Source organism: Oncorhynchus nerka, linkage group LG23 (genome assembly GCF_034236695.1).
Source record: "Oncorhynchus nerka isolate Pitt River linkage group LG23, Oner_Uvic_2.0, whole genome shotgun sequence".
NCBI classification, from domain to species: domain Eukaryota; kingdom Metazoa; phylum Chordata; class Actinopteri; order Salmoniformes; family Salmonidae; genus Oncorhynchus; species Oncorhynchus nerka.
The window spans coordinates 29,990,508-30,012,811 of NC_088418.1; the positions used below are offsets into that span (position 1 = coordinate 29,990,508).

At 40.3% G+C, this 22,304-nt stretch overlaps 1 protein-coding gene across 1 annotated transcript in view; it reads left to right on the forward strand.

Annotated features, from left to right (window-relative positions):
• Positions 1–1,075: 1,075 nt before the first annotated feature.
• muc13b (mucin 13b, cell surface associated) overlaps positions 1,076–22,304 on the forward strand; it is a 31,987-nt gene continuing 10,758 nt past the window's right edge. The window contains exons 1-2 of the mRNA XM_029629667.2: positions 1,076–1,287; positions 15,704–16,135. Of these exons, the coding sequence (XP_029485527.1) occupies positions 1,224–1,287; positions 15,704–16,135 (496 nt within the window). The 5' untranslated portion in view covers positions 1,076–1,223. The remainder of the gene's footprint in view (positions 1,288–15,703; positions 16,136–22,304) is intronic.

Genomic DNA, 22,304 nt, shown 5'->3' on the forward strand with positions numbered 1-22,304 from the left:
TCAATCGACTGTTTTCCTTATATGAACTTTATCTCAGTCAAATCTTTGAAATTGTTGCATGTTCAACACAACCCCTTGTCCATTGATAATGTACGTTTAAATTTCTTTCGGCTCTATTCTTATTGCACCAGACAAAAACATGTAACGACACAGCCAGCACACATATCCCGACAATGGATATGCTATTTGTTATATGGTCTTTGGGCAAGTTCAGTTGCAATGCTGTTTGTAAAAATATTTGAGCAAGTGCAACATCAATTGTACAAAGCACTTTTCATTTCTGATCAAGAAGCCTAAATTACATTATCACTCCATAGGTGCTTGATCAGTTTGTGGACACCATTTGGAAAAGATAGCATAATATTATTGATCTCAGAATCTGTTAATGTATCATTTATCTTCTGGAATGTTACTTTTTTTTATGTCAAGATGTATGTTTGAGTCAATACTATCAGAGAAGAAAGAAGGAGTGGAGGGTAATAGTGTCCGGTTGTACATTTTAGTTTTAAATGTTGGTCAAACTTTGTCTAAAGCCTACAGGTATAGCCAGCTTTAAATGCTTATTAACTTGTTATGCATGAGCCTCTTATTAAGCTTATAGTTATGTTAGAAATGTTAAACTTACTCAAAATGTCTGGTCTTTAGCCATAATCATTATGATATATATTATTTTGATGATATTACATTAGAATGGGGTCAAACATAAATTACTTATATCTGGCCAGATAGCCTACTGCATGTAGCCTATTTTCGACTCTAGTCATATTGCGAAATAGATTGACTCACTTTGATTATATGTCCAAAATACGCCATTAACTCTTTCCCAATACTTTTCATGGCAAAACCCAGAGCCTTATAAATACATTTATATTTTTATTAAGTAACAGATCGGCTGTTTTTTTGCGGCGCGGAATTTATTCCTAGGATGACAATTACCCTAAACACGAAAGTAGGCGAGCGGATTGATTGTGAGCGGATTTAATATGTACTAAGAATGACGAGGTTATTAAGTGATCATAGTGCATTAACACACTCATAAAATAAAATAAGTGCCGCCCTCGCGATGAGTGGTCAAAGACACCTGGAGCCATTAGTATTCACACAAGGAGGAAGACTACCTGGCGACGCACCTAGAACACGTCGTATTTGATCGCCTGTCTCCGTTTTTTGACCTGAAGAAAGTTTTTCCTTTTATATTAATTTGTTTTCATGAGCAGAGCAAGATGTTCGTCGTTAGACTTATTCTCGTCTTATGCCTTGCAGTGGCCGTTTTCGGACAGATAACAAGTAAGTTTAACGGTCTCTCTCCCATTTTGGACAACAGGTTGTCATTATATAGTCTATTGAATGTCTTGTCGAACAACGCATTTCAATCCAGTTTAGTTAGTCTTAACGCTAGAATCCTTAATCGAAACAATAACAAAGCGATTCCCCGCCTCTGTTTTGCTAAAAAAAACAAAGGGATGGGCCTGGAGAACTCTCAAATGTATAGACTGAGCTATGGATGAAAGGACTGACCATCCATGGTATCAACATTTGAGTTTAACCATGTTTTGAGGCTATACAGTGTTTGTTTACGTTTACAAAGTTCACAAACATAAATGTATAAGTCGAAAAATGGATGTCGGAACTAAGGATTCTAGTTTTAAAGAAACGGAAAGGGGCTATGGGTTATGAGTTTGAGTTTAAACATAAAAATACAAATAAATCAGTCAAAGTTGGAATTAAATCACAAGACTAATGCACTGAGTTATCCTTCCGTTCTCATAAATCAGGAGTAAGACTGAAGTTAATGAAAGCAGGATATCTATCCTTGGTAAAAGGCTGTAATGCTTTCAAGTTGCCTCTGAAGAGTGAGCGCTCAATCTGCTGTTCAATGGTCACTTCTTAACTTCCAATACTAATTTACTCACACAAATTCAAAGAAATTAGTAGGCCTATCATTGTCATTGTTGAAACATCTGCATTTGCTTATTTGTCAACATTTGAGTATTTTTTTAATACCCTTCTGTGCATGTTTATATTGTTCAAAGTTAATATGTCATTCTGTATCTCTGCAATTGAAGACAAGCAGTAGGCTACAGCAAACATTAACTAGCTATTTTTCACAAGGAGCATCTCTATAGTCACCTCTCATCCATAATTGGCTTGTATTGATACATGTCTAAAAGCATCCCCCCCCCCCCACCCCCAAGCGTTGTCTTGTGGACCGGTATGGGAGATTAAGGAGTGCTACTTGAAGGATTTCCCCCAGGAATTTTCTCCTGTAATTTAATTTCCCTCAGATGGTACACTGCCATACAAATGGGTTGGGAGTCTGGTGAGCTAAGCTGAAATGTATTGGCGATTGCAACATTTGTATTATAAAGACATTCATAATTGTTTTGCTACTGCTGTAGGTTTAATCCTTGCCAAGGAAGGAAACAAATCGTTTTCATCAAATCTATGCATATGCAGTATTCATTTTGTAAAGGACCAGTCTGCCTTTGCTCCTGAAGAGTCATTTGGGTGGCCCTAAGCTTTTGAATAGATATTTTGGGTAATTCTCAGTGTTTGCAACTGTTGCAGATGCCACACAGATTCCATGTCAGTCAGGTTGTTTAGTTCCTATATTTGAGTCTGGTCCTTACAGAGTTTGGCTGATCTGGGATCTGCTAGCATGCCAGGCTTAAGAGATGGTGCTAGCTCAACCACGTCACCACATCAACAACGTTGTGTCACATTTGAACCTTTCAAATGGTTTGCCTTCACACTTTGATCCCGGTCTACAGTATTTACTACAGTATATGAAGTGGTTACCCATTTTCTATGGTGGCATGCCACCTGAAACAATGTTTTTAATGTCATTGCTTGAATTACTGTGGCTCTGGAAAGTTTTTGATTGTGAGGAAGGATAACATAAGGAATGCAAATTTAAGTTGGTTCTTCTTCGCATCTATAAGAAAAGCCGGTTTTGAACCCCCAGTTGATCATATCAAGAAATTGCATTGAGTTGGTCATTGAAATCTTCATCCAACCCGTAAATGGCAAACCGGGATGTTCTGTCCTGAGAGGTGATGATACAGCTGTGGCCCACTGATTGCCCATCTCTGTTTTTTTTGTAGTCTAGGACTGCAACCTGCACTGCTTGATGGGATAATGACTATTTCAGGAATGTGCTCCTAATCCCCCTGAGTAAGCGGGAGATGTTACCACAGTAACCCAGGAGAGCGATGGCTAGGCCCTCCGTCTTCTTGTTCGGATAAAACTCAAATGACACTGCACAGTGAAGACCCCTGAGTTTCTCGCTCATTGGGATTATCAAATGGCTTGGCTTGATTGAGACTCAAATGACTCAGCACAGAAAATACCCTCGTTTTTTTGCTTAGTGAGGACTCAAATGACTCGGCACAAGTGAAGAGTCCAGTGTTTCAGGGAATCCAATGTCCTTTGACTTAGCACAGTGAGGAATCATATTGCTTGATTCAGACTCTAATTATCTAATTCAGTCTGGAATGAGTCAATTTAAGACAACTATGGAGGACTATCCTCAATTAAGGCTCTTGTTGTGGTGAGACAAATATGACCTGAGACATTTAGGCCTACACAGGGAACCCCCACTTGTTCGCCATGATCACTGTAGTCAACAATGTATTGTACCTTGGCCTTTTTTGTGATGGTTTCTTTCCAGAGAAACGAAAAGGCAAAGTCCATGACCTCATAAATACCTAGGCTTCTCGAACATTATGTTCTTGTCATGTTGATAGGCGTATATTTTCCTCAACGTTTTGATGATCAGTTGACCTTAGATAGTGGAGTTGATTCATATGCATTGCTTTTATAACTACTCATTGACACTGATGTGTGTTGTTTAACAACTACTCATTGACACTGATGTGTGTTGTATAACAACTACTCAATGACACTGATGTGTGTTGTATAACAACTAGTCATTGACACTGATGTGTGTTGCATAACAACTACTCATTGACACTGATGTGTGTTGTATAACAACTACTCATTGACACTGGTGTGTGTTGTATAACAACTACTCATTGACACTGATGTGTGTTGTATAACAACTACTCAATGACACTGATGTGTGTTGTATAACAACTAGTCATTGACACTGATGTGTGTTGCATAACAACTACTCATTGACACTGATGTGTGTTGTATAACAACTACTCATTGACACTGGTGTGTGTTGTATAACAACTACTCACTGACACTGATGTGTGTTGTATAACAACTACTCATTGACACTGATGTGTGTTGTATAACAACTACTCATTGACACTGATATGTGTTGTTTAACAACTACTCAATGACACCGATGTGTGTTGTATAACACCTACTCATTGACACTGATGTATGTTGTATAACAACTACTCATTGACAGTGATGTGTGTTGTATAACAACTAGTCATTGACACTGATGTGTGTTGTTTAACAACTACTCAATGACACTGATGTGTGTTGTATAACAACTACTCAATGACACTGATGTGTGTTGTATAACAACTACTCATTGACACTGATGTGTGTTGTATAACAACTACTCATGGACACTGATGTCTGTTGCATAACAACTACTCAATGACACTGATGTGTGTTGCATGACAACAACTCATTGACACTAATGTGTGTTGTATAACAACTACTCATTGACACTGATGTGTGTTGTTTAACAACTACTCAATGACACCGATGTGTGTTGTATAACACCTACTCATTGACACTGATGTATGTTGTATAACAACTACTCATTGACAGTGATGTGTGTTGTATAACAACTAGTCATTGACACTGATGTGTGTTGTTTAACAACTACTCAATGACACTGATGTGTGTTGTATAACAACTACTCAATGACACTGATGTGTGTTGTATAACAACTACTCATTGACACTGATGTGTGTTGTATAACAACTACTCATTGACACTGATGTGTGTTGTATAACAACTACTCATTGACACTGATGTGTGTTGTATAACAACTACTCATTGACACTGATGTGTGTTGTTTAACAACTACTCAATGACACCGATGTGTGTTGTATAACACCTACTCATTGACACTGATGTATGTTGTATAACAACTACTCATTGACAGTGATGTGTGTTGTATAACAACTAGTCATTGACACTGATGTGTGTTGTTTAACAACTACTCAATGACACTGATGTGTGTTGTATAACAACTACTCAATGACACTGATGTGTGTTGTATAACAACTACTCATTGACACTGATGTGTGTTGTATAACAACTACTCATGGACACTGATGTCTGTTGCATAACAACTACTCAATGACACTGATGTGTGTTGCATGACAACAACTCATTGACACTAATGTGTGTTGTATAACAACTACTCATTGACACTGATGTGTGTTGTTTAACAACTACTCAATGACACTGATGTGTGTTGTATAACAACTACTCATTGACACTGATGTGTGTTGTATAACAACTACTCATTGACACTGATGTGTGTTGTTTAACAACTACTCAATGACACTGATGTGTGTTGTATAACAACTACTCATTGACACTGATGTGTGTTGTTTAACAACTACTCAATGACACTGATATGTGTTGTTTAACAACTACTCATTGACACTGATGTGTGTTGTTTAACAACTACTCATTGACACTGATGCGTGTTGTATAACAACTACTCATTGACACTGATGTGTGTTGTTTAACAACTACTCAATGACACCGATGTGTGTTGTATAACAACTACTCATTGACACTGATGTATGTTGTATAACAACTACTCATTGACAGTGATGTGTGTTGTATAACAACTAGTCATTGACACATGTGTGTTGTTTAACAACTACTCATTGACACTGATGTGTGTTGTTTAACAACTACTCAATGACACTGATGTGTGTTGTTTAACAACTACTCAATGACACTGATGTGTGTTGTATAACAACTACTCATTGACACTGATGTGTGTTGTTTAACAACTACTCATTGACACTGATGTGTGTTGTTTAACAACTACTCAATGACACTGATGTGTGTTGCTTAACAACTACTCAATGACACTAATGTGTGTTGTATAACAACTACTCATTGCCACTGATGTGTGTTGTTTAACAACTACTCAATGACACTGATGTGTGTTGCCATTAGTGCCCTGATAGAAAATTATTGACATGGACAAACATTTGGATTATGAGACAGGGACTCAAAAAGTTGAAATGGGCCCCAACTGTGTTGGTCTTCTTCATACACTTTCAGTGGGAATGTGCAAGTACGAAGGTGTGTGTGTGGGTAGGAGAGAAGAGTGTGGGGTGGGTTGCTTGGAGGTCAGATGTGAGGCTTCAATGGATGTATTTCACACACACACACACACACACACACACACACACACACACACACACACACACACACTGTCTTATCGTCCCTGTCAATTAATAACATTTTAAGTGCTCTCTGTTGCAAGTCATGACTTGATGAAAAGGCTGTTAAAGAAATGTCGCAACAAGATGGTCAATTTTACACCTGTAGTGATAGAATGTCTGGATAATGTAGGCCTCTGACCTAGATGTAATTTTGAGTACAATAAGTTCCTTTCATTGAATTCAATCACAAAACTAGAATAATTGATATAATATGAGAAAAAACAACACGTCACGTAGAGGGATTCAAACTTGGCAAAATATTCCCTTTTAGTTAATATTCTATCCATCTGAGAGGTGGTGATAAAGGTCAGTCGGTTACTTTCTCATGGGTCTTACAATCACTAACTTCAACTTTTTTATCGGGATTTTTGTGGTTCAGCTCAGAGTTCTCAACGTTTGTGTGTTTCCCCAACCATTGTGTTGGTGGGCGGTCCCTCCTATCTGGATCAGACTCTATGGAATAGTATTGTAGCATGTCCACCCACTCTACCCAGAGTGGGTGAAAACGTGCTTAGTTGATGAAATTCCTTACTTCCTTACCAATACATATGATCATTGATCTTCTGAATTGTTCAGTGGGGTCTTTCTAACGTACACTACATGGCCAAAAGTATGCACAGTAGCAAGAAAAAATATGTGAACCCTTTGGAATTACCTGGATTTCTGCATAAATTGGTCATCAAATTTGATCCGAACTTCATCTAAGTCACAACAATCAAATTTGATCCGATCTTCATCTAAGTCAAAACAATAGGCAAACAGTGTGCTTACACTAATAACACACAACTTATTGTATTTTTCTTGTCTATATGTAATACATCATTTAAACATCCACAGTGTAGGTTGGGAAAAGTATGTGAACCCCTAGGCTAATGACTTCTCCAAAAGTCAGGAGCCAGCTAACCTGGAGTCCAATCAATGACATAAGATTGGAGATGTTGGTTAGAACAGCTGTTTTGCCCTATAAAAAAACACTCACAAAATGTGAGTTTGCTATTCACAAGAAGCATTGCCTGATGTGAACCATACCTCGAACAAAATAGACCTCAAAGACCTAAGATTAAGAATTGTTGACTTGCATAAAGCTGGAATGGGTTACAAATGTAGCGCTAACAGCCTTGATGTTCATCAGTCCACAGTAAGACAAATTGTATATAAATGGAGAAAGTTAAGCACTGTTGCTACTCTCCCTAGGAGTGGCCGTCCTGCAAAGATGACTGCAAGAGCACAGCGCAGAATGCTCAATGAGGTTAAGAAGAATCCTAGAGTGTCAGCTAAAGACTTACAGAAATATCTGGAACATGCTAACATCTCTGTTAGTGAGTCTACGATAAGTAAAACACTAACTAAGAATGGTGTTCATAGGAGGACCCCACGGAAGAAGCCACTGCTGTCCAAAAAAACATTGCTTGCATGTCTGAAGTTTGCAAAAGTGCACCTGGAAGTTCCACAGCACTACTGGCAAAATATTCTGTGGACAGATGAAACGACAGTTGAGTTGTTAGGAAGTAACACAAAACACAACGAAAAAAAGGCACAGCATGGTGTATGGTGGAGGGAGCATCATGGTTTGGGGCTGCTTTGCCGCCTCAGGGCCTGGACAGCTTGCTATCATCGACGGAAAAATGAATTCCCAAGTTTATCAAGACATGTTTCAGGAGAATGTTAGGCTACCTGTCCGCCAATTGAAGCTCAACAGAAGTTGGGTGATGTGACAGGACAACGAACCAAAACACAGAAGTAAATCAACAACAGAATGGCTTCAACAGAAGAAAATACGCCTTCTGGAGTGGCCCATTCAGAGTCCTGACCTCAACCTGATTGAGATGCTGTGGCATGACCTCAATAGATCAGTTCACACCAGACATCCCAAGAATATTGCTTACCTGAAACAGTTTTGTAAAGAGGAATGGTCCAAAATTCCTCCTGACCTATGTGCAGGTATGATCCGCCACTACAGAAAACGTTTGGATGAGGTTATTGCTGCCAAAGGAGGGTCAACCAGTTATTAAATCCAAGGGTTCACATACTTTTTCCATCCTGCATTGTGAATGTTTACACAGTGTGTTCAACAAAGACATGAAAAGCAAACTGTGTTTGTCTATTGTTGTGACCTAGATGAAGATCAGATCAACTTTTATGACCAATTTATACAGAAATCCAGGTATTTCAAAAGGGTTCAAATACTTTTTCTTGTCACTGTAGATACCCCTTCAAACTATTTAAGCTACACCCGTTGCTGACAGGTGTATAAAATCGAGCACACAGCCATGCAATCTCCATAGACAAACATTGGCAGAAGAATGGCCCATATTTACGAGCTCTGTGCCTTTCAACTTGGCACTGTCATAGGATGCCACATTTCCAACAACTCAGTTCGTCAAATTTCTGCCATGCTGGAGCTGCCCGGTCAACTGTAAGTGCTGTTATTGTTAAGTGGAAACGTCTAGTGGCAACAACGGCTCAGCGGCCACACATTTTCCCAGTATGGGACCGCCGAGTGCTGAAGCGTGTATCGCGTAAAAATCGTCCATCCTCGGTTGCAGCACTCACTATCGAGTTCCGAACTGCCTCTGGAAGCAACGTCAGCACAATGGGAACGTCTTCTCTGAAGTGATGATTCACGCTCCACCATCTGGCAGTCCGACGGATAACAGATTAATCTGGGTTTGGCGGATGCCAGTAGAACGCTACCTGCCTGAATGCGTAGTGCCAACTGTAAAGTTTGATGGAGGAGGAATAATGATCTGGGGCTGTTTTTCATGTTTCTGTCTAGGCCCCTTAGTTCTAGTGAAGGGAAATCTTAACGCTACAGCATAAAATGACATTCCAGACAATTCTGTGCTTCCAACTTTGTGGCAGCAGTTTGGAGAAGGCCTTTTCCTGTTTCAGCATGACAATGCCCCCGTGCCCAAAGCGAGGTCCATATGTCGATCTGTGTGGCCTGCACAGAGCCCTGACCTCAACCCTATCGAACACCTTTGGGATGAATTAGAATGCTGACTGCGAGCCAGGCCTAAACCCCCATCATCAGTGCCCGACCTCACTAATGCTCTTGTGGCTGAAGGGAAGCAGGTACCCCGCAGCAATGTTCCAACATCTAGTTGAAAGCCTTCCCAGTAGAGTTATAGCAGCAAAGGGGGGACCAACTCCATATTAATGCCCATGATTTTAAAATGAGATGTTCGACGAGCAAGTGTCCACGTCCTTTTGGCCATGTAGTGTATCATTAACACTATTTCCCAAAAGTCCGATTTTATAACCTAATACATCTGAAAATAAGAACTGAGCTCTGACATAGCTGTGAAGGTTTCTCGTAACAACTTTGACGATTTTACATTTTGTGGTTTTGTTTAAAGTTGTTTCCGCGGGTTTCAAAATTAGCATGACACAAGCTGAATTAAATGTAAAAGGCTTTGAAAACAAAATCTTGGTATATGCTCAGTGCTCCGTTGATTTCAGAGACAGGCTTGTTTTTGTGAGAAATCGTAGAAAAATAAGAGGTATTTCGAATGAATATGAAAAGTGTATACTAAAATATGAAAATACTAGTAGACATGTTTCAAAATCAATATCCATTTTAGCTCAATTTTTTATGTCCTGCGGATTCGAGAAGAAAGATGACAAGTTCAACGGGAAAGTGAGCCTGTCAAGTAACCAGTAGCCAAAATTCTTGCACAGAATCCAGCCTAGCTGTTGTGATGCAGTTTTCCAGAGTTTTGACCAGTTTTTTTCTCTGGCCTCCATTGATTTTGTCACCATAATTCTGGACATCCTAAAAGAGTAATAACTCCAATAACCTTTGAACGGATTATGTTAGAGGAATGAGCATTGGTCAAAAGATGCATTTTTGATTGGACACGCTAAGTATTGTCTAACTTTGCACAATTTTCCCAAGATGGTTTCCCAGAAACAAGCTATGAACTGTCTCATATACAGGTAACTGACAAAATATAGAACACGCAAGTAGATTAGAGTTTTGGCGTCTCTTATGGTGTGGTGTGCATTTTCCTGGCAGTTTGGAATCACCAAGACCTTCCTACACTTTTTCCTAACCAAACTGAGAAATCGGGGGAGAAGGGCCTTGGTCAGAGAGGTGACCAAGAACCCAATAGTCACTCTGACAGAGCTCCAGAGTCCCTCTGTTGAGATGGGAGAACCTTCCAGAAGGACAACCATCTCTGCAGAACTCCACCAATCAGGCCTTTATGGTAGAGTGGCCAGACGGAAGCCACTCTTCAGTAAAAGACACTTAACAGCCCACTTGGAGTTTGCCAGAAGGCACCTAAAGGACTCTCAGACCATGAGAAACAAGATTCTCTGGTCTGATGAAACCAATATTGAGGTCTTTGGCCTGAATGGTGGCAGCATCATACTGTGGGGATCTTTTTCAGCGGCAGGGACTGGGAAACTAGTCAGGATCAAGGGAAAGTTGAACGGAGCAAAGTACAGATATCCTTGATGAAAACCTGCTCCAGAGTGCTCAGGACCTCAGACCGGGGCGGAGGTTCACCTTCCAACAGGACAACGACCCTAAGCACACAGCCAAGACAACGCAGGAGTGGCTTCGGGACAAGTCTCTGAATGTCCTTGAGTGGCCCAGCCAGAGCCCGGACTTGAACCCGATCGAACTTCTCTGGAGAGACCTGAAAATATCTGTGCAGCGACACTCCCCATCCAACCTAACAGAACTTGAGAGGATTTGCAGAGATGAATGGGAGAAACTCCCCAAATACATGTGCGCCAAGCTTGTAGCGTAGTACCCAAGAATTACCGAGGCTGTAATTGCTGCCAAAGGTGCTTCACAAAGTACTGAGTAAAGGGTTTGAATACTTTTTGTTTTATTCATAAAAAACTGTTTTTGCTTTGTCATTATGGGGTCTTCTGTGTAGATTGATGAGGGATATTTTTTATTTAATCAATTTTAGAATAAGGCTGTAACGTAACAAATTGTGGAAAAAGTAAAGGGGTCAAGGGGTAAATGTGATATTTCAGTTTTTTATATAAACTCAGCAAAAAAAGAAACGTCCCCTTTTTCAGGACCCTGTCTTTCAAAGATAATTAGTAAAAATCCAAATAACTTCACAGATCTTCATTGTAAAGAGTTTAACACTGTTTCCCATGCTTGTTCAATGATCCATAAACAATTAATGAACATGCACCTGTGGAACGGTCATTAAGACACTAACAGCTTACAGACGGTAGGCAATTAAGGTCATAGTTATGAAAACTTAGGACACTAAAGAGGCCTTTCTACTCTCTCTGAAAAACACCAAAAGAAAGATGCCCAGGGTCCCTGCTCATCTGCGTGAACGTGCCTTAGGCATGCGTGCCCAGGAACGCACAATCCCTCCATCAGTGCTCAGACTCTCCGCAATAGGCTAAGATAGACTGGACTGAGGGCTTGTAGGCCTGTTGTAAGGCAGGTCCTCACCAAACATCACCGGCAACAACATCGCTGATGGGCACAAATCCACCATCGCTGGACCAGACAGGACTAGCAAAAAGTGCTCTTCACTGACGAGTCATGGTTTTGTCTCACTAGGGGTGATGGTCGGATTCGAAGGAATGAGCATTATGCCAAGGCCTATACTCTGGAGCGGGATCGATTTGGAGGTGGAGGGTCCGTCATGGTCTAGGGCGGTGTGTCACAGCATCATCGGAACGAGCTTGTTGTCATTGCAGGCAATCTCCATGCTGTGTGTTACAGGGAAGACATCCTCCCCCCTCATGTGGTACCCTTCCTGCAGGCTCATCCTGACATGACCCTCCAGCATGACAATGCCACCAGCCATACTGCTCGTTCTGTGCGTGATTTCCTGCAAGACATGAATGTCAGTGTTCTGCCATGGCCAGCGAAGAGCCCGGATCTCAATCCTATCGAGCACGTCTGGGACCTGTGGGATCGGAGGGTGAGGGCTAGGGCCATTCCCCCCAGAAATGTCTGGGAACTTGCAGGTGCCTTGGTGGAAGAGTGGGGTAACATCTCACAGCAAGAACTGGCAAATCTGGTGTAGTCCATGAGGAGGAGATATACTGCAGTACTTAATGCAGCTGGTGGCCACACCAGATACTGACTGTTACTTTTGATGACACATTATTCCATGTCTGTCGAACTTGTTCAGTTATTGTCTCAGTTGTTGAATCTTGTTATGTTCATAGAAATATTTACACATGTTAAGTTTGCTGAAAATAAACACAGTTGACAGTGAGATGCGTTTATTTACATTTGCAGAAGAAAAAAAACGTTTCTTTGTCATTATGGGGTATTGTGTGTAGATTGAGGAAAAAAGGTCTGAATACTTTCCGAATGCATTGTAAACGTAGTATTACTTTCTTAGCTACAGTATACATATCTCCCTGGCATATTACATCATTTATGCAGCAGCATACAAGACATTGTTGGACTCACCCTGTTGTTGTGTTCTGCTCACTTGAACAGGAAGGTGGTGCGGCGGGCCTTCGTGGGCAAATCTTGTCATCAGGCTTTATCATCAAAGTCTGTCATTCTCAGGATTTATGGAGCTTTCAAGACAACTGGGAACTCCGGGGAAATAAACGGTTGAATCATGACGTTAGTGATCTTCAGGTCGGAGCTTTAGAAAGAGGCCCAGGTTCCCGACTTGGAATTCCGAGTTGGATGACAGTTCAAAATGTATTTCCCCAGTCTAAGCTTGTTTTTTTTCTAGAGTTCCCAGTTGTCTGAGATATCCCAGTTCCGATTTTCCAGTTGTTTTGAACGCGGCAGAAATCATGACAGCATGGCCAATGTTGAATGTTTATCCTTTTAAGCTTGGAAAAGAGACATTTAAACACAGACTTGGACCACACATCAACTCCAATGAATAGCAGGCTAGTGATTGCTTTGCAGTGTTTGCAGTTAGCCACTGATACCTTCCGAACCACTCATTGTTGAATTTGCGATTTCCAACTTGTTGTGTAGTGTTTATGTCCAATGGCCGATGAGAACCGATATGTTTTAACTATAATTTCTCCTTATTTACCTCTGGCTGACCCACCACCACAGAAAGCACTGAGCTAGGCTGGAACACCTGCATTACTCAAGAAAGCAACAAAAAAAAAGAGACTGTTTGTATGCGGCTTTATTAACTCAAATATGTTTCGTTTTTTTCCATTGTTTGCAAACTGATATGTGACACGTATTAATGCCAAAATAACATGCAAAACAGACAAACCTGCACTGAATGACGGGTCGCCACTGGTCATTAAAAGGAGTTGGTAAAAGTAGTATAGGAATTTAAGTGCAAGTGCCAGGAATATTTTGCAGTTTACTTCCCTAACCATTACAAAGTAGTTTCATTGTAGGTCAAATTCATGTCCCGAATTGTCTTGTGTGTTTTATGGGTGGACGTGAATCATTATATAATTTTACTGTGACACGAAAGAGGAAGATCGGTCCCTTTCCTGGCTTCTCACCCCCCCAGTGAACACTGGTAACCAAGCGATAAATCTATTTAGTCACACAACACAAAGTACAGAGCAGGTTACCTACCTACAGTACAAATAATGGCATTGTCTACGCCTAGTAGTTATGGCCTTGGACAGTGGACTCTTGTGTATTTTATTACATTACCTGCTTTTTCTCTGAGTGATACCCGTAAATATGTTTCCTCTGACAGAGTAGGCATATACAATGTAGAGTGAAACTTTAGCCAGGTGCCTCAAGTGTTGCTGGTTGGATAGCTTTGTTCTCTTTCAGGGGCCCCTGTAGTTCTCTTGGGACAGGTTTGAGCTGTATACAGTCAAGAGCTGAACCCACAAGACTCCAAATAAAGACCCTATTCTTTGCTGCTGCTGTTCTGCAAGAGCATCACGGTGGACAGTGAATGAAAGGATGTGGGTGTTTGTGTCCGCATTGTCTGTGTGTAGGGGTTGGTGTCTGCTTCAGTTATGAAATATGACCGTTTAATCAGTGTCTATCTATCCTGGTGAACTTGGATCTGTCTTATCCTGCTGACTACAATTATCCAAATGAATGGCATATTATAGATTTTATCGTAGCATTAAGTAGCAATGGCTTAAGTCGCAGAGGGACCTAGCCTATACTGTGTTAACTGTTACATGCCCAATGCTGCACTTTTATTTGTTCACAGCTTGCTGTTACGTGCCCTGGATTGCACCTGAAACTTAAACATAACGCAATGTTTATGATGGTCTTATGATCAAGGTGACGCAGTCTGCTGAAGTGGACACATCCTGTGTTTGGCAACCCTGTTATTGACGTGCTATATTATGGCTATCAGGTTTGGTGGAGGGAAATATGGTGGGGAGGGTGGAGAACTTTTCTGAATTCCGAATTGACCCATAGGCCCTACCCTTAGGCACTTCATGTAGATCTGAAAGGATTAGATAGGTATAAGCAATATTGTACTTTCACCTTTTTGACTGAGTTACTACACCTGTCCAAGCCTTTAGCTCTACAGAAAAACCTAAGGGACATTGGATAAGGGTTCTTCCCACACCCCTTCTACCTGAAGTGTACACTTGTTCAAGTGTCTACCATATTTCTTACACCAGTCCAATTCTTTGAAATCCTTGAGGGGGAGTGAATGAATAGATACCGTCACCTCAGGGAGAAGGGGGAGAAACCATATTGGGCTAGGGTGGAACATAGAGGATAGGAAGACTCAATGTTTTTTCAGGGCCCATGCCAGTACGTTGTGGGAGTCTTCCCAGCTGGGCTGATTAGAGAGGGGAGGAAGAGAGTCTGGCTGTGGCAGTACAGCCTTGTTTCCATTGTGTGAGAGTAAATCAAGAATGAACTGGTCTTCTCTACCCGTCACAGTACCTGACCATTGACAATATTTCCTGTTCAATTTCATTATATAGAATTTCTTAGAAATAAAACGTTTTTGTAACAGATTATTATACATTAGCTGCAGTAAAAACTAGTGTCAACTTTTTTAATGGACACAGACCTTTCCAGTCAGCCACTGAATGTTGCTTTTGCTACAGTAATTATCTTAAAGGGCAATTCCATCACTTTTCAACCTCATATTCATTTTCTCCGGTACAATACCAATACCAGTTTCTACATATGTGAAAACGCCGCATTTCTAAGTTTTGTAGTTAAAAATATGAAGTTAAAATGTTTTACTCAATGACATCAGAAGTAAAAACATTGATTTTCAAACAATATGAGATTTGCTGTGACACTGAAATGGCAAAAGAAATCATTGCAGGTTTTGAAAAGTGGTGCAATTACACTTTAATCTTTTTTTAATCTATACCCTTCAGACACATATTAATCTATACCCTTTCCAATTCTGAACCCCCAGTTACTGAGGCTTCCACGTCTACATCGGCTCCCACGTCTACTGCGACTCCCACGTCTACTGCGACTCCCACGTCTACTGCGGCTCCCACGTCTACTGAGGCTCCCACGTCTACTGCGGCTCCCACGTCTACTGAGGCTCCCACGTCTACTGCGGCTCCCACGTCTACTGCGGCTCCCACGTCTACTGCGGCTCCCACGTCTACTGCGGCTCCCACGTCTACTGCGGCTCCCCCGTCTACTGCGGCTCCCCCGTCTACTGCGGCTCCCCCGTCTACTGCGGCTCCTCCGTCTACTGCGGCTCCTCCGTCTACTGCGGCTCCCCCGTCTACTGCGGCTCCCCCGTCTACTGCGGCTCCTCCGTCTACTGCGGCTCCCCCATCTACTGCGGCACCAACACCAACACCGGAGGCCACTACAACACCATCAAAATCAGGTAGGCTCATTAGTCGTCCAGCTAACCTTCTTGTTTTTCCATGACCAAGGGTGTCAAACAGCAGGGCCAATTTCATATGGGCCGTCATGTTGGCTTGGTAAGATTTTTTTCTTTAAAAAAAATGAATTGAATGACTAAAGCCATATAGCTTGTAGAAATGATAATGGCTGTGTCACGACTTCTGCCAAAGTTGATGCCTCTCCTTGTTCGGGCGGTGTTCAGTGGTCGACGTCGCCAGTCTTCTAGCCAATGCCGATCCATTTTTCATTTTCCATTTGTTTTGTCTCGTTTTCCCACACACCTGTATCTCATTTCCCTCATTGGGTTTTGTGTATTTAACCCTCTATTTCCTCCATGTCTTTGTGTGGTATTGTTTATCTGTTTTCATGTACAGTATGCGCACGTTAGGCTGGTTGCGCTGGGTTATGTTCAACCCGTATTTGTATTTCGTGTTCGTTTGTGCCGTGTGCTTTTGGTTTGCCAAATAAAAGGCTCAGTTTTACTACCAAATATCTGCTCTCCTGCGCCTGACTTCCTACAGCCCTTCACGCATACCTTGACAGGCTGATGGAAAATGTTCAACTTAGCAATCACTGAAACGAAAGCTAGACAGTCAGGGAACATTTATTGAAAGAGGAGTAATTGTTTTGCAGAAAACAAAAGCTAGAGTCATTGAGCATCAGAAATTCCAAAGACTATGGATAGAGGAGTATATTTTTCAAACTGTGACGGCAAGGCAATTACAACCCATTTTCATTGCTGCCCTCTAGACATCAGTGACTTAGTTGTTTAGATGACAGAATGGCAGCTCCCTAAATTGACTGAAATAGGATATGGATTGGGTTAACACCATTATATTTGGGGCGGCAGGGTAGCCTAGTGGTTGCAAGTTCAAACCCCGGAGCTGACAAGGTACAAATTTGTCGTTCTGCCCCTGAACAGGCAGTTAACCCACTGTTCCTAGGCCGTCATTGAAAATAAGAATTTGTTCTTAACTGACTTGCCTGGTTAAATAAAGGTTAAAAAAATAATAATAAAAAAATAAAAAATATCAGACCTAGCAAAGTTATCTGGTGACATGATTCGATTTCAGGCAATTATTTCAATGCACATATACAGCGCCTTCAGAATGTATTCACGCCACTTGACTTTTTCCACATTTTGTTGTGTTACAGCCTGAATATAAAATGGATTAAATGTAGATGTTTTGTCACTTGCCCACACACAATAACCCATAAATCAACAGTGACATTTTAAAAATGAAAAGCTGAAATGTCTTGAGTCAAAAAGTATTCATCCCCTTTCTTATGGCAAGCCTAAATAAATTCATGAATAAAAATGTGGTTAACAAGTCATATAATAAGTTGCATGGACTCACTCTGTGTGCAATAATAGTGTTTAACATGATTTTTGAAGGACTACTTCATCTCTGTACCCCACACATACAATTTCCTGTAAGATCCCTCAGTTGAACAGTGAATTTCAAACACAGATTCAACCACAAAGCAAGGGAGGTTTTCCAATGCCTCGCAAAGATGGGTACATGTTGGTATTTTATTTTATTTAACCTTTATTTAACTAGGCAATTCAGGTAAGAACAAATTCTTATTTACAATGATGGCCTAGGAACAGTGGTTTAACTGCCTTGTTCAGGGGCAGAATGACAGATTTGTAACTTGTCAGCTCGGGGATTCAATCTAGCAACCTTTCGGTTACTGGTCCAACGCTCTAACCACTAGTCTACCTGCTAATAACAATAACTCAGTTGCCGGAGAGGAAGGAAACCGCCAATGGTGACTTTTTAAAACAGTTCAACCGCTGTGATAGAAGAAAACTGAGGATGGATCAATAACATTGTAGTTACTCCACAATACTAACCTAATAAAAGAAGGAAGAATACAGAATAAAAAATATTCCAAAACATGCATCTTGTTTGCGACAGGGCACTAAAGTAACACTGCAAAAAAATGTGTCTGTAACTTTTTGTTGAACTTTTTGTCCTGAATACAAAGTGTTATGTTCGGGGCAAATCCAATACAACACATTACTGAGTATCACTCTCCCATATTTTCAAGCATAGTGGTGGCTGCATCATGTTATTGGTATGTTTGTAATCGTTAATGACTGGGGAGTTTTTTAAGATAAAAAGAAACGGAATGGAGCTGAACACAGACAAAATCCTTGAGGAAAGCCTGGTTCAGTCTGTTTTCCACCAGACACTGGGAGATGAATTCACCTTTCAGCAGGACAATAACCTAAAACACTGTAGTTACTTCTACAGTGATTACCCATTATGGGCATAGCCAATTCAATATTAAAATCCAAAATGAGTGCCCCATTGCCAATCTTAAATGGTGATATGATATCCCACTTTGGATATTTTATTTATTTATGTACATCATTTTCAGAGTAAGAATTTAAAAAGGTAATTAAATTTTGTTCATAATTTTCAGGATTCACAGATGAATAATTGACACCCGGTGTGGTGGCAGGTAGCCTAAAGGTTAAGAGCATTGGGCCAGTAACCGAAAGGTTTCTGGTTCGAACCTCCAAGCCGACTAGATGAAAAATTGTTCTGTGCCCTTGATTAAGGCACTTAACACTAATTGCTCCTGTAAATCACTCTGGATAAGAGCATCTGCTAAATGACTAAAATATAAAAATGTTTTACTTTTTTACAGCATTAATACACTCTGTATAACAAGTATTCAACTACAGTATTCAACTACAAAATATATTATTTTGTTATTTGTAAACATTTATACATATTTATTAAGCATTTGTAAGTACTGCATTGCAAGGATGAATACATAATATTTATAAACCATTTTTAAGCATTTATAATGGCTTATTTATTAACGTTTTTATAAATTGTAATAAATTAATGCAAGTAAATAGTTACAAAACATATCATTACAACTCCTATTTTAGAGCAAATAGTAAGGTTTCAAGTAACAGAATCTGTGCTAAAAATTTGCTTGCAAAAAATGCCATATCACAGTACTTGCAGTGGAATTTAAAATGATAAACCCGTTTGGGTCCTGGATGCTGATTGGTTTAAACAGCATTTCAGCCATGAGTATATCAGACAATATTCCATTTGTTTACTGTTCTATTTATGTTGGTAACCAGTTTAGAATAGCAATAAGGCACCTCCGGGGTTTGTGGTAGATGGCCAATATACCTTGGCTAAGGGCTGTATCCCCTTCACGTTGAGCATTAAAACAGTCCTTAGCCATGGTATATTGGCCAATATACCACACCCCCCCCCCCTTGCCTTATTGCTTAAATATATAACCAGCACAATTGTGTGTCACGTGCAATATAGGCTAATTGAAAGCCGCAGTAATTCAAACTAATTTGAGTAAGTGCCACTTGTGTGTATATATCTTTTTAATATGAGTCATTTAGCAGACGCTCTTGTCCAGAGTGACTTACAGTTAGTGCATTCATCACAGTTGAAGTCGGAAGTTTACATACACCTTAGCCAAATACATTTAAACTCAGTTTTTCACAATTCCTGACATTTAATCCTAGTAACAATTCCCTATCTTAGGTCAGTTTGAATCACCACTTTATTTTAAGAATGTGAAATGTCAGAATAATAGTTGAGAGAATGATTTATTTCAGCTTTGATTTATTTCATCACTTTCCCAGTGGGTCAGAAGTTTACATACGCTCAACTAGTATTTGGTAGCAAGCTTCCTACAATAAGTTGGGTGAATTATGGCCCATTCCTCCTGTCAGAGCTGGTGTAACTGAGTCAGGTTTGTAGGCCTCCTTGCTTGCACATGCTTTTTCAGTTCTGCCCACAAATTTTCTATAGGATTGAGGTCAGGGCTTTGTGACGGCCACTCCAATACTTTGACTTTGTTGTACTTAAGCCATTTTGCCACAACATTGGAAGTATGCTTGGGGTCATTGTCTATTTGGAAGACCCATTTGCGACCAAGCATTAACTTCCTGACTACGTCTTCAGGTGTTCCTTCAATATACCGACATAATTTTCCTACCTCATGATGCCATCTATTTTGTGAAGTGCACCAGTCCCTCCTGCAGAAAAAGCACCCCCACAACATGATGCTGCCACTCCTGTGCTTCACGTTTTGGGATGGTGTTCTTCGGCTTGCAGGTCTCCCCCTTTTTCCACCAAACATACCGGTGGTCATTATGACCAAATTGTTCTATTTTTGTTTCATCAGACCAGAGGATATTTCTCCAAAAAGTACGATCTTTGTTTCCTTGTGCATTTGCAAACTTGGTTCTTCCTTGCTGAGTGGCCTTTCAAGTTATGTCAATATAGAACTTGTTTTATTGTGGATATAGATATTTTTGTACCTGTTTCCTCCAGCATCTTCACAAGGTCCTTTGCTGTTGTTCCGGGATTTATTTGCACTTTTCGCACCATGTTCATCTGTAGGAGACAGAACGCGTCTCCTTTCTGAGCGGTATGACGGCGGTGTGGTCCCACGGTGTTTATACTTGCGTACTATTGTTTGTACAGATGAATGTGGTACCTACAGGCGTTTGGAAATTGCTCCCAGGGATGAATCAGACTTGTGGAGGTCTACAATTGTTTTTCTGAGGACTTGGCTGATTTCTTTTGATTTTCCCATGATGTCAAGCAAAGAGGCACTGAGTTTGAAGGTAGGCCTTGAAATACATCCACAGGTACACCTCCAATTGACTCAAATGATGTCAATTAGCCTATCAGAAACGTCTAAAGCCATGACATCATTTTCTGGAATTTTCCAAGCTGTTTAAAGGCATACTCAACTTAGTGTATGTAAACTCACTGAAATTGTCAGAATGGCGTGCCCGGGTTGGGGATTAGGGTTTGAGAATAGCTTGAAGGTTGGGAGGGGCAGTTCCTCTTGCTGCACCATACTTAAGGATGGGAAAACTCCAGGGCTGGATGGCATACCAGTGGAAGTATACAAAACTCTTTTGGGTATATTCAAAGGACCATTATTGGCTTGTTTTAACCACTCCTATATAAATGGTAGATTATCAGACACGCAACAAGAATGTCTGATATCATTATTACTGAAACAGGACCCAAGTGGTATATATAAAGATACAGTCCATTTAAAAAATTGGAGACTTCTTACACTTCAGTGCTGTGATGCAAAAATCCTAGCAAAATGCTTGGCACATAGAATTAAAAAAGTATTGTCAGATAGTATTCATCCTAATCAGACAGGTTTTTTACATGGACGATACATTGGAGATAATATAAGACAAGTACTGGAAACAATAGAACACTATGAAATATCGGGGACACCAGGCCTGGTTTTCATAGCTGATTTTGAAAAGGCTTTTGCTACAGTACGACTGGAGTTTATATATAAATGCCTAGAATATTTCAATTTTGGGGAATCTCTTATAAAATGTGTTACGGTTATGTATAGTAACCCAAGGTGTAAAATAGTAAATAATGGCTACATCTCAGAAAGTTTTTAACTATCTAGAGGAGTAAAACAAGGTTGTCCACCATCGGGATATCTATTTATTATTGCCATCGAAATGTTAGCTGCAAAGATTAGATCAAACAATAATATTAAGGGATTAGAAATCCGTGGCTTAAAAACGAAGGTGTCAGTGTACGCTGATGATTCATGTTTTCTTTTAAAACCACAATTGGAGTCTCTCCACGGCCTCTTAGAGGATCGAGATACTTTTGCTATCCTCTCTGGATTAAAACCAAATTGTGATAAATGTACCATATTACGTATTGTATCACAAAAAAATGCACGTTTTACATTACCATGTAGTTGACCAATTAAATGGTCTGACGGAGATGTGGACATACTCGGTATACAAAGCCCAAAAGAAAGAAATGAACTCACTCCAATAAATGTTTATAGAAAGTTCGCAAAAATAGATAAGATCTTGCTACCACGGAAAGGAAAATACTTGTCTATTTGTGGAAAAATCACCCTGATTAACTCCTTAGTTGTAAGGGATTTCCTCCTCTTCTTCCGAAGAGGAGAGGCTAAAAGGATTGGAGGACCAATATGCGGCGTGGTAAGTGTCCATGGTTCTTTTAATACGAAATAGTACACATGAACAACTGAATACAAAAACAATAAACGTGGAATGAACGAAACCCAAAACAGTACCGTGTGGTGAAAAACACAGACACGGAAACAAACACACAGTGAAACCC